The sequence below is a fragment of the Etheostoma spectabile genome, chromosome 1 (genome assembly GCF_008692095.1).
Source record: "Etheostoma spectabile isolate EspeVRDwgs_2016 chromosome 1, UIUC_Espe_1.0, whole genome shotgun sequence".
Lineage (NCBI taxonomy): Eukaryota > Metazoa > Chordata > Actinopteri > Perciformes > Percidae > Etheostoma > Etheostoma spectabile.
The window spans coordinates 21,039,695-21,056,074 of record NC_045733.1 but is presented as its reverse complement, the minus strand read 5'-3'; the positions used below and the strand labels follow the sequence as shown (position 1 = coordinate 21,056,074).

The window sequence follows — 16,380 nt, the reverse complement described above, 5'->3', positions numbered from 1 at the left end:
TTTCAGGAAGGCCCACAGCTGATGGCGGACCTGACAGCATTAGGGAAAAAGGTAAGTGATCCGGGATGTGGGATTTACTGGAACTGACAGGCTGATGGAAATATTCACTGGTCACAGTTTTTTTCTCACTGTTTTTTCGGGCAGGTGTTTATCGTAATAGATCCACAAATATACAAACATGTACACCAATAAAAACATACAGACCTTTAGAAGTTACTTCCAGTGAATACCTAATTGTAATTTGAGTCACCTTTCACCTATCAGCTAATGAGATAAAGTGCTGCCTTGAGATTACTTACAATTATTGGTGTGAAAGCAATATGATTATGGTATTAGTCAAGCTTAGTTAGCTATGTTGATGTTGTTCCAGCTGCCTCTTGTTCGTACAAGCGTTAAGATTTATGAGTAAACGAACAAAAGCCCATCCTTAAGTGCAACGCGGCTCACTTCAGACATGGTGAACGTTTGTTACGTTGAATTTCCACACGGCTTATCCAAACGAAGCGATAACCTCCAGTGCTGAAAAATTAAGCCAATGTTACAGTTCCAAAAGCTGCAGTTCATCGAATGGCCACTTGAGGCTGGCTCCAGAAGGGAGTCACTCCGTAGACCCCCCATGTTAAATTGCTCCACTTTACAGCATAAATAAACATGTTTACAGCCTGGTACAAAAAAGGCTTTGTTTTGGTCTCTATAGCCAAGTCTCCCCTTTTTGACAACTGTAAGGGATTTTAATAATTAACTCATTTCAATTATATTCAGGCTTAAAGTTCTGTATAATTAGGGGGTTCCACTTTGAGTGACAGGTAGACCGCCATCACAGGAGGCAAGCATAGAATGTTGGCATCATTCAGCCCGCCTCGGCTCCATCCACGCTACACCTCTTTGCCCATTAATGAATTAGCCACTGCCAAAATGGCGAAGGCTGGAGCCACCATGTGCCGCCCATTTTCAGCTTCATTTTGGCCTTTCCAGAAACGAATACATGACGTTACAGACACAACATCCATATTTTATACAGTCACAACTCACACACTTGTTTTTCCCACAGATTTGACCAACTACCAATGTGGGATACCTTTAATGAGCTCTCTGTTAAGTGACAGTTAATCAAGTTGATGTTGGAATTTTCTGGCCGAGGAACATTGTTGTATTTCATACCTCTTAGTCAGGTTTCCTGTCAGCTTCTACAATGTCACTAGCCAAGAAAGGCAAAATGTCAACAAAATCCGACACGCTCGGGTTCACAACGTTGGTTTATAAAATCCTCCACTAAAATGTAGCTTTTGGTCACAGTGGCAAATGAGTGTAATTCTTCACTTACACTCTTCTGCTTCCACCTGTTAAACTTCCATCACTCCTCGTTGTAATAATAGCTCCACTGACATGTCACCTCTACGCCTGGTTTCATGCCCAAAATTACACCCTTTATGCAGGGAACCCTATGTTCTATTCTATGTGCTAAGCTCCCGCATCTCACAGAACTTTGTTGTTATATTATGGGGGGGGGGGCAGTAGCTCGGTGGACTCAGTAAACTGGAGGGTTAGCTGATTCAAGGCCCCGTTTGGGCCAAGGTACGGAGGGTGGACTGGTAGCTGGAGAGATGCCAGTTCACCTCCTGGGCACTGCCAAGGTGCTCTTGAGTAAGGCACTGATCCCTCCCTCCAAGCGCTGGTCCAAAACTGGCAGCCCCCCCACTCTGACATCTCTCCATTAGTGTATAGGACCTGAGCATGTGTGTGCAGTTCAGGCCTGTGTGTAGTGTGTAATAACAACAATAAAGTAAATTGGAATTTTCCCATAGGGAATCAATAAGTATAATTATAAGTAAAATACTACTTACTATCAACAGCTGCTACCAACTTGGCTAAACAAATATAAAGAAATAGGATAGTAAAGGTTTGTCTTGTTTACCCTTGTGTTGTCTTCCCATCAAAATTGAAAATTACCACTTTTGACGCTTTTTTTCAATGTTTACGTTTAACACTACGTAACACTAACTTATTAACTTTAGTTTTGGTTATTTTTGGAATTTATGGTCAATAAACCTAATTTATAGGTAATTATACCTAATGTTTGAGTTAGCAAATTATAAATTAGGAATTATTTATACTAAAATTTCAGGAATGGATGTTGATGGATAAGCAGAGACTGGAATATGTTTTTACAATTTAACTTTTTCTCAATACTATTTCAAAAACACATAAAATTGAATAAGATGCCCCACAATTAATGAAAGTTTGTACTTGCCAAAGAGCATTATGTGGAATCAATTAAATTATTTTGTGTACTTAAAAAGATTGATATAGGAAAAACGTGTCAATTTGACCCGAGGACAACATGAGGGTGCGGTTAGCTGTCCTACCCAGGGTGTCACAGGGCTCATTCTTCCAGGAACAGATGTCCAATCCGGTGAGGAGGACAGCGTGGTCGTGCCGTTTCCCGCCTTTTCCCACCAGACCTGACTGCCACTGACAGAAACTGTTGAGGGACTGGTCGGCATGGTGATTGATGGTCAAGCCAAGCTGGAAATCAAAAGGAGAGCCATAGAATCATACAAGAGTGTGAATTAATCAATCACCACTGCCAAGTGCAAAACAAGCGCATTTCTGCAGAACATTAGTCTGTAGCTCCCGCCCTCCCCCCAATATAATTTACATCATGGTTACTTACTTTTGATACATTAATTAAATACAAATTAATCTATTCTATTTAATTTCACATCACTTACTTACTTACATAGCATTATTTTTTGTACTTTTAAATACTTTTTATATAATGCCACTTTACATTCATTCAGTACTTTTTGCACATTATCTATTCTTTGTCTTTTGTTTGTTGGTTTGCTTTGTACTGTGGAAATACTGCTGCTGTTACGTGGGAAATTCCCCCACTGTGGGATGAGTTCAGTGTTATCTAATCTAATTTAATCCGTATCAACTCACCGGGTCCTGTTCCAGGAGTAACAAGCTAACCACCACTATGTTGATGTCCGTCCCAATGGTGCCATCTTTGAACAGACTGGAAACCTGCAGAAGAGGAGAAAACTGTTTAAGACGAAATATCCTACGAGTCAAATCTAATATTAATGGTTTTCTAATTGTCCTATGCTCTCATGTTATAAATATTCATGGAGTCTTTCATAAATAAGCATGGGCTCACTTTGAGGATCCCTTTAATGTGAATTTCTATATTTCATTTCATTTTATTTCAAACCTGAAGAAAACCTCAGAGTGTCTAGCTGGAAAAACAGAATGGGAAAACAACATGTTTGTAGATTAGCACGCTTGGGTCAGCTTGGCTACCCCCCCCCCCTCAGCCACTTGACCACTACGTTAGAGCTAGCTTGGCTCCCCCCCCCCCATCCACTTGACCCTTCTCAATCTCCCATATTACAAAACAGAGCAGATTTCCCTTGCGTCTTTGAGCCATCACTATGTCAAATGTTTAGTTTATTTTAGTTTCCTTGTTTCAAAGAACATAAAAAACAATTACATTTATGAAATACATGTAAAAATACATGTTACGTGCTACCCCCTCCTCCTTCCCTTCTCCTCCCTTCTCCCACCCTCACCATATTCATGACGGTGAGGACGTATGTGGTGACGTTGTCCCTGCCGTGTTTCTCCAGCATCTTCCTGTCTGCCACCACCAGGGTCTCCACATTTAGCCCCCCCACCCTGTTGGAGTTGATGGGCGATCTCTTTGCCCTTCCTGGCCCTTCCGCCTCGGGTATCGCAAACTCGTCAGGCATGATGAAACTGTCCTCAGCAGGAGGCTTGGGAGCGTCTAGGAGGGCAAAAAAAAGGAAGGACGGAAGGGAGGAGAGAGCATGGGGAGGGAGATAAAGACAGAGTGAGAGAAAGAGAGAGAACTTGGCAGTGAGGGTCAAATTGAATGAACTGTCTATTTCCTGGCTCGTGCCGGGTGATAGGAGTATAGCCTCTGGTGTTGAAAGGACAGGAAATTCACTCCCCACACCGCTTCCTACCTCTCACCACCAGCCTGTGGGCTGAGTCGCCTCAGGCTGATCCAATGATTCCTGTTACAGTAGACACAATGCACTCAAAAACATTTACCACAGACACGATCTTCATAATGAATGTGGACATATCTACAGACTGCAGTGGTTCTGGGTTAACTGCTTCATAAAATACTAAGGCCTCGTCCACACGTACTAAAATAATCTTTTTTATCCCATCTTCCTTGGCATCGGTTTAAGAATAAGTGCATCCAAACGGATCCATTTGTTAAAATGACTCAACACATCAATTCCTGTTCCACGCCTATAGGTGGCACTGTTTCCGCTACAGTAATTCACCAAAAAATGGAGAAGAAGAGGCGTAGCATGCGCATCAATCTTGTACACAAACAGACAGTAGAAGAAGAAAGCAAAACCCAAGAAGAAGATGGCGTAAAACTAGTGCTAGGAAACCAGAATCGTTGGTGTGTTGTTGTGGGACGTCGTCGCATGGTAGAGCTCGAGGGGTGTGGTGTTGACATCATCGTTACGCAAGTACGCGGCTTCGCCGTCCAAACATTGACGCAAGGGCGACGTATTTTTGAAATTTTTCACCCTAGGTTTCAAAAAAGTGCGTTTTTTAGGCGGTGCGTTTACAGGAGACGTTTGGACGATCGGCCAAAACGGTGTAAAACGTGCGTTGGCACCAAAAAGCATTTCCATGTGGATGGTCCCTTAATTTAGACTTTTGTCCCATGAAAGGTGATTATATTGCAATAATGCTGGGACAATAGTATGTGTTACAGAACACTGTGGTGTATATACAGTATGTGTTATATACCACATGTGGAATATATATATATATACACACACCTTAATGTTCATCAGTTTTTTTTCTGCGACTGAAAATTCAACTAATGTTTTATTGGTACATTTTGTAAAAAGGGTGCATGGAATTAACTGACAAGTCAACATACGGTTACTCCACTTCCTCAACATACATACACACTTACACACATCAGATGGTAAAGTACAAGGAATAAAAGGTTCCCTTACATACATTGCTTGCGGGGTCCGCAGAAGTGTTGCCCCTGCAGCTCTCCATGCTGGTTGTCGTGGTGATGATGCTGCTGTTGCTGATGATGATGATGATGATGATGATATGGTGATAAAGGTGCGGGTTGTCAGTTGTGGAAGAACCGGAGCTAGATCTACTGTGGACAATGTGTTCCGCTGAGCGTTTGTAGACGACATGCGGGTGGTGGCCATCGGGGGGGCTGTAGCTGTGTCGTGTAGCCAGGTGTTGGGGTAGCGGGGCAATTAAATACTCCTCCTGAGACACTCGGATCAAACCTGACTGGAAGATACAAACAATGAGTGAAAGCTCACAAACATAACACAAAAGTCCTTCTATATTGAATGAGGTGTTTAAGGGCTGCTTGATTATGGGGAAAAAATAATAAGCACAGTTACTTTGGTCAATATTAAAATCGTTATTATTTAACATGATTACTCATTGACTTTTGGAAAGATGTTGCGTTTACTGAAGACAAAAAACAATGAAACCCTTAAACAAATCAACAGTAAAAACACATTGAAAGGTGAAGCTTTTTTTCTTTTTCATTAAGAACAAGATAGAAAAAGAGTTTATTTGCAAAAGTAATGTACAAATAAAAACAACAAAACATTTTCTTTTCATTTTCTTAGGAGCCAAAATAGAAATTGCGATAAAAATTTGAATTATTGAACAGTTTTCATGAGTCGCTGCTTTAAAAAAAAAACAGACAGTTGCCATAATGATATAACATCCTACATACATATCATGCACCTCACATACTGAACAAAAGCCACTTCTACTTCCAGACCCCCCCCAGCCCCCCCAGTGAAGCTACAGTGCAGCTGAAGCAGCAGATTAATGAAGCCAACACTCATTACTACACACACTTCACTTCCAAACCCAACTCGATCAGCCCCATCTACAGTTACCACCTATCCTGACATTAGGCAGATGTGCACATCTTCTTTAGCTGGAAGACAGAATAGTGTGAAATCCCTTCCTTTCATGGGGAGCTGTGCCTTGTTTTTAATTCATTTAAAGAGTTGTGCACCTAGACTAGGGTAACATCAATTCACTCAAAGCAGACTACATTGCAGTACTTCTTGCCTACATGTTCAGATCAAGTACAACACTGTGTTCCTGGCTTTCTTTCCCAAAATAAAGTTTATTGTGTTTTTTTTTAATTACATCAATTTTAAATGTGCTGTATTTATATAGCGCTTTTCTAGTCTTAATGACTACTCAAAGCGCTTTAACATCATACAGGACCACACACTGTGGCCGAGGCTGCCGTACAAGGTGCCACCTGCTCATCAGATAAACACTCACACACATTCACACGCCGATGCGCAGCACCGGGGGAAACTCGGGGTCTTGTGTCTTGCCCAAGGACACTTTGACATGGGACTGCAGGGTCAGGGATTGAACCACCAACCTTCCGATTGGCAGGCAACCGCTTTACCACTGAGCCACGGCCGCCCCTTAAAAAGTTGACCAATGTAATTTTTGGAATTGGATTGGTTTATATGCATTTTGATGATACATATTTTCACACCTGAGGAAGGTCAAATTGAGGGCTGATTTTATAGATATTTGCCCAATTATACTATTAGCTGTTGCGGCCTTTACCCTTCTTTGAATATTAAATTTTTGTCCTGCACCAGCAACTAAATGGGCGTGTGCAACATCGTGTTCTTTTTTTATATTTTGCACATGGAAATGTTTATGTAATCATTTAATCAAAAGTAAAAATAAAACATTCACTACTTCATCTATTCCCCGATACTTATCACACATTTCTACATTAAAATAGTCAACTAATGTTTACCTGAGTGGACACCCATGGCTACATTCATACTGGTGACACCAACAACCATTATGACTCTACTCTTGTAGAAAAGGGGAACATTTGAATGGATTCTGCCTTTGTTTACATTAAATATCACAATATTTTTAAACAAATATCTTGATATTGCAATAATATTGGAGGGTGGACAATAGTTGATGACTAAGTGAGTAAAGGAAAAGTAAAAGGACGGCTGATAAGTCCGACACTTATATATTTTGTCCACAGCAGAAGTATAAAGCAAATTACAGTAACATGTCCGGCGTGTACCATATTTTCATATTGGCATACTAGCTCAGTGGTTTGGGTCTCAGTTTAGTCTGAGTGTCCTTAGCTGCCCTCTGGACTGAGAGACCGAGCTACTGAACCTTAAACATTCCGTCTGACCATGGAATTCTACCTAATTCCCTCCATGACCATTCAAAAGCACACTAAATAGCTGTGCAATCAATCAGAAACACACACATCCATAAGAGCATATGCTTACTAAATATACCAAAAAACATACACCCACTGACCCAATAACCCCTGACCTTTGTGTGTGTGTGTGTGTGTGTGTTTGTGTGTCTGTCTGACCCCATTCCCCCCCAGAGTAGCAGGTGGCAAAATAAACAGAGGCAAGACAAAAGGGAAGCCATGGCGAGGCTCGTGTTGTCAAAACAGTGCCTGGATACATGGCAGGCTGCCATCATCAGCCCCATCCATCCCTCTGACCATACATCCGTCTATCTTTCCATCAATCCATCCCTCTAGCCTTCCATCCTTTCCATCCATCCATCCATCCCTCTGACCGTCCAGCTGCCAGCACATCTTTCAGCAGTTCATAAATCATCTTCTCCATCCATCAGTATGCTATGGTGCGATGGGAAGTTTTGCAGGAAGTTAACTGTCATCTTTTATTATTTTGACTACATGTAAGGTCCACATGGTCCAGTGGTTGGGAGTTTTTGTTCTGCAGTGTCAATGGTTTGAACCCCAGCCCATCAATACCTGTCAAAACAACTCTGAGCTAGATACTTCACAGCTACCTGCTCCAGCGGCAACGCATTGAATGGCTGAACCTGCAAGCACAAGGCTGGAAAAAAGATGTCCCCCTGGGTCATGAATAAAATATATCATATCCAACTCTTGAATTAAAAGAAAGAAGCTCCTCTGTAAAAGAATGTCTGCACATTCCCAAAATAGACAGGAACTGAAGGAGGTCAAAGGAGGTGTCTCCCATCAACACACCCTGTTGTCGCCTCTCATTAGCCCATCTTTTCATCTGTCTCTCTGTCATTCACAACAAACTTGACCTGAAAAAACACACCTCATCAAATATTCCTCTTTTAATGATGAAAGGCTTTTATTTGATTCATTTTTGACATTTTCCTCCTGTCGAACAATATGAGTGTAATCATCCCGCACAGTGGGAGATCATTTCCTAATTTCTTCTCCCCCTTTACAACATTACACTGACTCATTAAGATGACATGATAATACAATTCCTAAACATTAATAGGCGATTATTTTGTATTGTAATGTCTAATGTAATTGTCTTTTTGCAGGACTTATCATCTGATTTGCCATCATTCCATGGTAGAAGTAATGACTAACACCTAACCTGCCTGGCAACCACTACATTCCATCAATTACACTATGAAAGACCCAACTGGCTGAAGTTCCTTCATTAACTTACAACGTGTCTGTTTGTCTGTCTGTGTCCTCTCTCTCTCTGCAAATATCTGTGATGCTAATGCCCCCCCCCCCCCCCATCTAGAACAAAAGCCGGTCAGACGCGTCTTTTACTCGCACGTCTTGCGCATTAGATACGCTCTCATTTTGATCTATGCAGTGGTGTGCACCAGCTACAGGGAGCCTGGCGTCACAAGGGTTCATAACTAAATTTACTACAGATAGGCTACTGAACAAAAGTATTAATGCAACACTTGTTTTAGGTACCCAAAAGTCTTATTTCTCTCAAATATTGTTCAAAAATCTGTGTTAGTGAGCACTTCTCCTTTGCCGAGATAATCCATCCACCTCACAGGTGTGGCGTATCAAGATGCTGATTGGACAGCATGGTTATTGCACACGTGGGCCTCAGGCTGGCCACAATAAAAGGCCAATCTAAAGCGTGCAGTTTATTTATTAGGGGGGTCCAAAAACCAGCTAGTAAAAACGGAGCTTGCACTGAATGTGTTTGTGCAATTTTTGTAATTTTTGTTTTAGATGCAGATGATCATATAACCAAACAATAGTCCAAATGACATAAATTTAATAATTGGGAGTCTACATAAGATAAACACTTCCTGATGTTTATTTAATGTGTAAAGAGTTTAAAAAATAATTTTTTTTTGCTTGAAGCTTTGAAAATCTCAGACCAGATTAAACTGGTATAGACAGCTGTTGCAGTGATGCGTGGACGTTGCGGTTTTCGGTCCAGACAGGGAGTAAAAGTAAAAAAACATGTACATGCATGTTTTAGAATATTAAGCAGCTTGCAAAACAGTTCTGCTACATTACCCCCCCCCCCCCCCCCTTGTCAAGTGTAATGCTCAGGTGCTGGCCTATACATTTAATGATGTGAGATGAATAAGATGGATGAGCTGTATAGAGTTTCCCAAAGTTCACAGGCGCTCTCCGCCAGAGAAAGGCAGCGGAGAAAGGCCCGCTGCAACGCTCATACAGCAGACCTCTAGTTATCTTCACACATTAACACTTGTAAGATCTGCCAAGATTAAAGGGATGAACACTCCCTGCTAAACACCACTTTACTTTCCTCCCACGTTCACATGCACACTCACACATTTCTCTTTCTCTCCTTCTCTGACCTCACACACAGATTCACCTCCCATCAGCAGTGGTACTATTTCTACATGAAAAAAACCTCAGGACTTTTTCCCTTTCGTTGGGTAAAGCCAATCCAAGCCACTCCAACAAAACGTTCTCTCTCTCCCTCTCTTTCTTTGGCAACATTTTGGTATATGTCAGGGGAGACAGCATCTTTAGCCTGTCTCTGTATAAACTGTCGTCTCTTTTAAGGTTCCCTACCATGATATTATAAGGCAAATGAGTAAGTGCTTACATGCTGTTAAAGACTGGTGCCGAGCGGCGAGAAGCCCCAGAGTGGTGATTACCCTGCTCTAAAGCACATCTGCACTCCAGCTCAGCACAGAATCATGTGAACAGTGTGTGGTGAGGGGGAAGAAATCATACAGAAGCAGGCCCCTCAGGCATCAAACTTATTCAACAGAATCACAATCTGAGTAATTACAGTTTGCTCAAGTGAATTATGTGTCTTCAAAATGGTGTAAGAACTGTGAAGAGAAGAGATGGTAATTTTGGATCTTGACAGGTTATGCCCTGTCATTGCATTGGTTAAATATCTCCTCCTTTAACTTCCAATGACTGTAGCGTTTTTTAGAAATAAAACAAGATTGGGGAACCGCAGCCAGGCTGTTTGCAACAACTCCATTAGAGATAGTATGTTGGGATAACCCTTGTCATGTACCACTGATTAGGATCACAATGTGCCAATAGCCTGGGGTCTTCTAGTCCTTGTTTGGGCTCACTAATCTTCTTTGAACAACCTACTGACACCCTCTTAGCATGTCTATGGAATACAGCAGAGGTGGGCACACACAAAGACAGAAACTGATGGTGCTGGTTGAGTCTTTTGTCATTTGGAGCCTCCGGGCAGGGTTCCACTCGCTATCCCCTGTAGACACCACAGGGAACAGGAGGACTACTCCCACACCAGCACATACAGATAGAAATGTCCTTCTTCAAAGTGCCATTAATTGCACTTTAACTTGGGTTACAGAGCAGCTGTAACACATTTACGGACTTGGAAATCCCGGGGTACAGTGATGCAAATGATGTGAAAGTGTAATTTAAGAATGAACTAAAAGCAATGCTGTAATTTGTGCGATCAAAACCTTTTCATTTTCTAGCAATAGCACCTGGAGCTGAAAAGGTGGAGGGTATCGCGATGGGAAGTCTGCTGTCTAGAAATATCTGCCTATCACGTTGTAAAGGCCCAGACACATCAAACAGACAGCAGAGAACAAGCAGCGATGACGGCCGACACATCACTTGTGTTGGGCCCAAAAGTTGCACTTCAACACACACAAGACTACAGCCAACAGCAAACTAGTATGCATGTTCTGCACCTGGGTGAAAGGAAATAACTCTCCATACCAGCAGGTGACTGTTATTATTCTGTATTAGTCATTGAAAAATACAAACTGTTTTTTTTATTAAATATTTATTGGGCTCCTTAAAGAGAAGTCCTAGACAATGGATACATAGCTTATATGTCAGCAGGAACCAACTTTGACCAAGCTTAATTTGAAAAGCTTCCGGGTGCTAGTGCTACTTGCCCCACCTTTCTCTAAACTCTACAACCGAGGAGGCAAAGTGCAAAATTAGCATGAACCTTTTTCAGAATGGTCACACTTATCAGACCCAGGCTGAACAATACTAGCATTTATGGAGAAAATCTGTTCCAAACAACAGATGCAACACACTGATAGACAATCTCTTCCTTCACATTTACTTCATGCTTTCAACTAAAACTCTCACTTGTGCTTTATCACAAATCAAGAACTGTTCTGTAGCCTTTGTATTGGCCATGTGTACCAACAACTACCAAAGCTTTATGATGCCTGACGTCTCCCTCCACCTACAGAGGTGGACACTACTTTTTCATCCAGCCTTGTCCTGGAAGACCATATATCCACTTTTACGGTGGAACAACCTTTCATTTGCCCTCTGACCCACAGAAGCCCCAAAAGTCATTTTACCCAGGCCTTTGGTATCTTTACAACCATCACTGTTCACATGAGCAACAACAATAATTAAGAGATTCCAGAAGAGAAGGTAGCCCATGTTGTGTTGTCAATGGTTGACAACCTCCTGTACCAAAACCTCCATTGGCAATGGAAACTGCTCCTCTAGTTCTACATGGCCACTAGTGAAAGATCCTCAGAGTCAAAACACTTAATTTAAAAGCCCAGGACAGAATTGGACCACTCTCACTATTTAGCCCAGATTGTATTGCCTACCGAGAACTGAAATGCAGACCACATGGATTGTACTATAATGTGATTGTTGGGGCTGGAAGGTTGCAATGTGCTTACCTTGCACAGCAGCTGGATTTTGGGAAATCAAATTCTTGCATGATGACATATCCAACAAAAATCCATCTTGTCAGGTTTCAAGTAATGTGTTTGTGTCCGAACAGCAGCAGAACGAACCAATCAGGGTCTGGCGAGGAACTACTGTCAGCTACGGGTGTGGCTCAGGCATGTGTGAAGGATGAGACTGTTCATCCAAAACAACAATGCCGGACGTGATAGAGAGATGGTTTATCCAATCACAAGCCAGGTATTTTTTGAAAGGGTCTGCCCTTTCCCAAACAGTTTCCAATGACGGTTCTCGGATTGATTCATCTGGGGAGGTTAGCTATGCACAAGTTGAGGACTAGATCTTTAACATTTAAAAGCACTGTATTTTATTTAAAACATATACTAAACATCTGAATGTGCATCCCAGCCAACAAAGACAAAATGATAAGACATGAAACACATTGATACTCCTTATCAACCTGGCAGTACCTTATTGTAAGTCTGATCAGTTGGACCACAGCACCAGTGAATGTAGTGCAGGTCAGATTTGATGTATGGGCTCAGTTTGTAGAAGTCGCAGCATCCACTTGAAGACCTCAACACCAGCCATTAGTCTTGTGTGAGAAAGACCTTGCACAAACTAGAAAGGACGTACAAGCACACACACATGTACACACACACATGCAGACTTTCTGTTTTCTCTAGCTTTTACACACACAACATCCCACACCCATGCTGAGAGCCTGACCCCCCCCCCCCCCCCCCCCCCCCTCTGGCTGGCATCTAACAGCAGGCACTACATCACTGTCAGCATCCAGACCACCAGGGAACGACTCCGGGCCACTCTCCTCTTGTAGCGCCAAGCTCTGAGCTCCTCTGTGGCCCAGCCCAGTCGTTGAATTATGGCCAAGCTAGAGAAGCATATTGTATCAGGGAGACGTTCCAATTTGTTGGCCTTTACAGAAAACAGACAGGTACAAATGGCCCAGGTGCCAGCTAGAAATCGGTCATTCAAGTGTCATTTTAATACTTCGAAAGCCTAAAGGATTTGGAGCACACTGACAAACACACACACACACCATATGCTACCTCGGTTCCCAGCCCTGCGGATGAGTAATCACATATTGTCTCAGTTCCACAAGGAGTCTAATAGGATAACATCTACACATGTTAAATATTCAAACAGAACAAGTGTTCAAATATATAGCTCTTGGCCAAGTTGTTTTATTTTCCAGCTGTAATGTACAGACACTTTTTCAGATATTTGAATGTCATTTCAAATTCCCATACAGCAGTTTTGAGTGGAAATGACTTAAATCATCAATTGTTCCTGTAATAAATATTCAATGTTACAACACGACCAAAGACCTTAAGTGGCTATGATGCCAGTTTTACAGGAGAGGATGTCACATTTTCCCAATAAGTAATGGAGCTTGACCTTTCATAAGTTCACATGGTGATGTGTTCCACAACCACAAGGCCTGCCTAGGCCACAGTACCAGCAGCATCAATAATGAGGCCTGGGAAAAGAGCAAAGAGCATTCTACACACCACAGGGAGCCCCATGTCTGGTAGAGACAGACAGAGTTCATAGGTTGAGCTCCCCTCTGACTAACAGTCACCAGTGGTTGCCACAAGACACGGCACCGGGTCAACGACGGCCCTCAGACAGGTTGGATCTGAGCGGCCTGGAAAGATGAAGGGGACAAACTAGTGAATTGACACTTTCTCTTTTCTTACACATGGGGGTGCAAACACATTTATGGTGTAAACTGCAGGGGGTTGCTGGGTCATTAGGCCAACTACTAACACACATCCAAGATGTCTCCCGCGCTTCAGCAAAACCAAACCCTTGTAAAGCATGTCACCACGTAAAAGTGTGATTTGTTTCTAATGTGTACTAAGAGTGGGATTATTAGAAGCGCACAAAGATTTAAGACATGTTACTATAGAAATGTAACAGAGGAAAAGGAAAAGGGAACTGAGACACTTTCACAAGATCACCAAGTGATCAATCAATCAATGTCGCCTGCTGAGCCAAATCACACTGAATTAGACCGATCCTAGTCGGGAAGTCCATTTCCAGGATAAAGCCTGACAAGTCCCTCTCTGGGGTTTCAGGAAGGAGGTTTAACAAACTCTGAGTCTACGTAACTCTGGGTTGATTTACCCTGAGGTGAGTTTTCAATTCCAGAACAGCTGATTTGAGTTGGGTCAATCAACTCCGAGTATGTTCACTCAGAGTTAAGTGCGTGCAACAACCCAATAAAAAGGCAGCATGAATGGAGCCATGATACTATGATTCACCATGGCAACAACCACAAATAAATTGGTCGCCGTAAATACGCACATACAGCGAGTTTGAACGAATTTATTTTTTATTTATTTAGTAAAAAATCATCCCAGCGGCTGCTGCAAAAGAGAGAGAATTTGCCTGGGAGAAAATTGCTGCTTGAGTCAATGCGTAAATTCCAATATAGTGTGATAATATTATACTTAATCAGAAGTATAATATTACATTTAGGTGCAACCCTGTGGGCAAAAAAAGTACTAGGCCAACTAATCCCATTCTGAGGCTGCAGCACCATCATTAACAGAATTATAATTCATAATCTTTTATTTCAAAGGGTTTTATATATACATGTTTAATGGCTCCTACTGGTGTGTGTCCAGGGAACTCAAAAAAAAAATATTCAGAGCGAGTCACACTCTCCTGGCGGAGAGTGCCATACAGTTTTACTAATGTTACTTTACTAATATGCTCTGCATCAACAATGTTGTAAAGGCAGACCTGCGTGGTTCTTTCAGGGAATGAGAAGAACTAATCTTACTGGGACGTTTTGGGATAGCTGTGGACAAAGTACACAAGGCAATACATTGGTAAGAGCAAATTACGTTTAACCATGTGTTGAGCTAATTGAAATAACTCACGTTACTGTACTGTGTGGCTGCGTATGGAGCTAAGCGCCACCAAACGATTGTGATTGGCTAACAGAAATGCTAACAACCCAGAGCCTTTTTCCCCTTGTCCTAGAATGTAGGGTTAGGGTTAGTGTTGCCCTTGAACTGATCCCTTCAATTACACCTTTTGGTCACTCTGAACCTATGAGCTCAGTTTGCATGGAGGCTAACGTGTCTCTGACCTGGTCTGCAGGGGCTTGGGAAAGGTCATAGTCGGCTTGGCGACAACGTGAACAGCCAGCCTGGCGCCACGTGTACCCAACACTTTAATGTTTAAGTATTGATGATATGCCATGTGAGTAATGACCTAAGATGTTATTTAAAGCAGTCATGCAGGGCAACTTTAGAGTGTATTACTTAAAGTCACAGCAGTCAACGCTATATGCAAATCCTAAGATCCTCCATGAGTCTAAGATGTGGCTGCATGAGCCACGTTCACACTACACGACTTTCAAAGCCGTCAGACTGATGTTCTGTTCACGCAACAAAACTTGCTGCCTTGTAATTGGTAGTCGTGAGGTCATTATGGTTTTCACACGACATGACTGACCGGCGACAGGGGCTCACGAAGTGACATTGGAAATTATGTAATAACATGCGCAATTTCTTTGTTGTGTGATGACATTGTCGTTAGCACACATGTTCACAAAAGAGACTGTGTCCACCTAGATATGTGGACTGCGTCTGCGAGGCAATGGCCAGCCTCTCAGGTCTTTAAACAGTTCACACATAGCACTCGAGCCCCGATTTGCGAGAGCCGAGAGAAAACAGCTGATTTGCCTCTGATTTGGGGCTTTTGTCAGGGAGCCAGCGAGAGGAAAAACAGGGCTAAAGTCGTGTGGTGTGAACTTGGCAACAGCTAGAACAGAATTTCAAATTCCAATCTGCAGGGAAAGGGATTTCAGATAAGTGAGAAATGTTGGTGCTGAGCAGATTTCCCTCAAAATATTTAAAGCCACTCCCCATATGTTTTAAGAGTATAAAAATTATGCAATTTGTCCTAATGTAGTATATCCAGGGCTAAAACTATAAACTATTGAACGTCTGTTAGTTTAAAAATGCAATTCTAAGATGTTAGCTTTATATCTTTATTCTCGAGAAACATATTGACACATTAATCAGTAAAAAAGAGAATTATTCTAAGAATTGTGGAGCCTTAGATGACTGTAAATCCCAGGGTGTATTTTCACTATTTTACTGGTTTGATTTTTTGTCTGTCTACCGTACGTTGTCATTCATTCATTCCCAAACTGCAAACTGTGTCCAAATTGTGATTACTTTCAGAGGTTATATAGTGTGACCACTTTTCTCACGGGGACCAGCAAAGCCCCAGCAGCGCAGGTCTGGGATCTGCCCTCATCACCCCAGAGAGAAGAATCCTATCCTGGGAAGGGGTTGGAAGGACAAAGGGGAGCAGTAAATCACATCTCATTTCTGCATTCA

The 16,380-nt window shown here is 42.1% G+C and overlaps 1 protein-coding gene across 1 annotated transcript in view; it reads right to left on the bottom strand.

Moving 5' to 3' along the window:
• The window catches only part of adamts18 (ADAM metallopeptidase with thrombospondin type 1 motif, 18), a 61,060-nt gene that overhangs the window by 36,833 nt on the left and 7,847 nt on the right, over nucleotides 1-16,380 (bottom strand). Inside the window, exons 4-7 of the mRNA XM_032517008.1 lie at nucleotides 5,019-5,319; nucleotides 3,576-3,790; nucleotides 2,947-3,030; nucleotides 2,367-2,526 (exon numbers count right to left, since the gene is read on the bottom strand). Of these exons, the coding sequence (XP_032372899.1) occupies nucleotides 2,367-2,526; nucleotides 2,947-3,030; nucleotides 3,576-3,790; nucleotides 5,019-5,319 (760 nt within the window). The remainder of the gene's footprint in view (nucleotides 1-2,366; nucleotides 2,527-2,946; nucleotides 3,031-3,575; nucleotides 3,791-5,018; nucleotides 5,320-16,380) is intronic.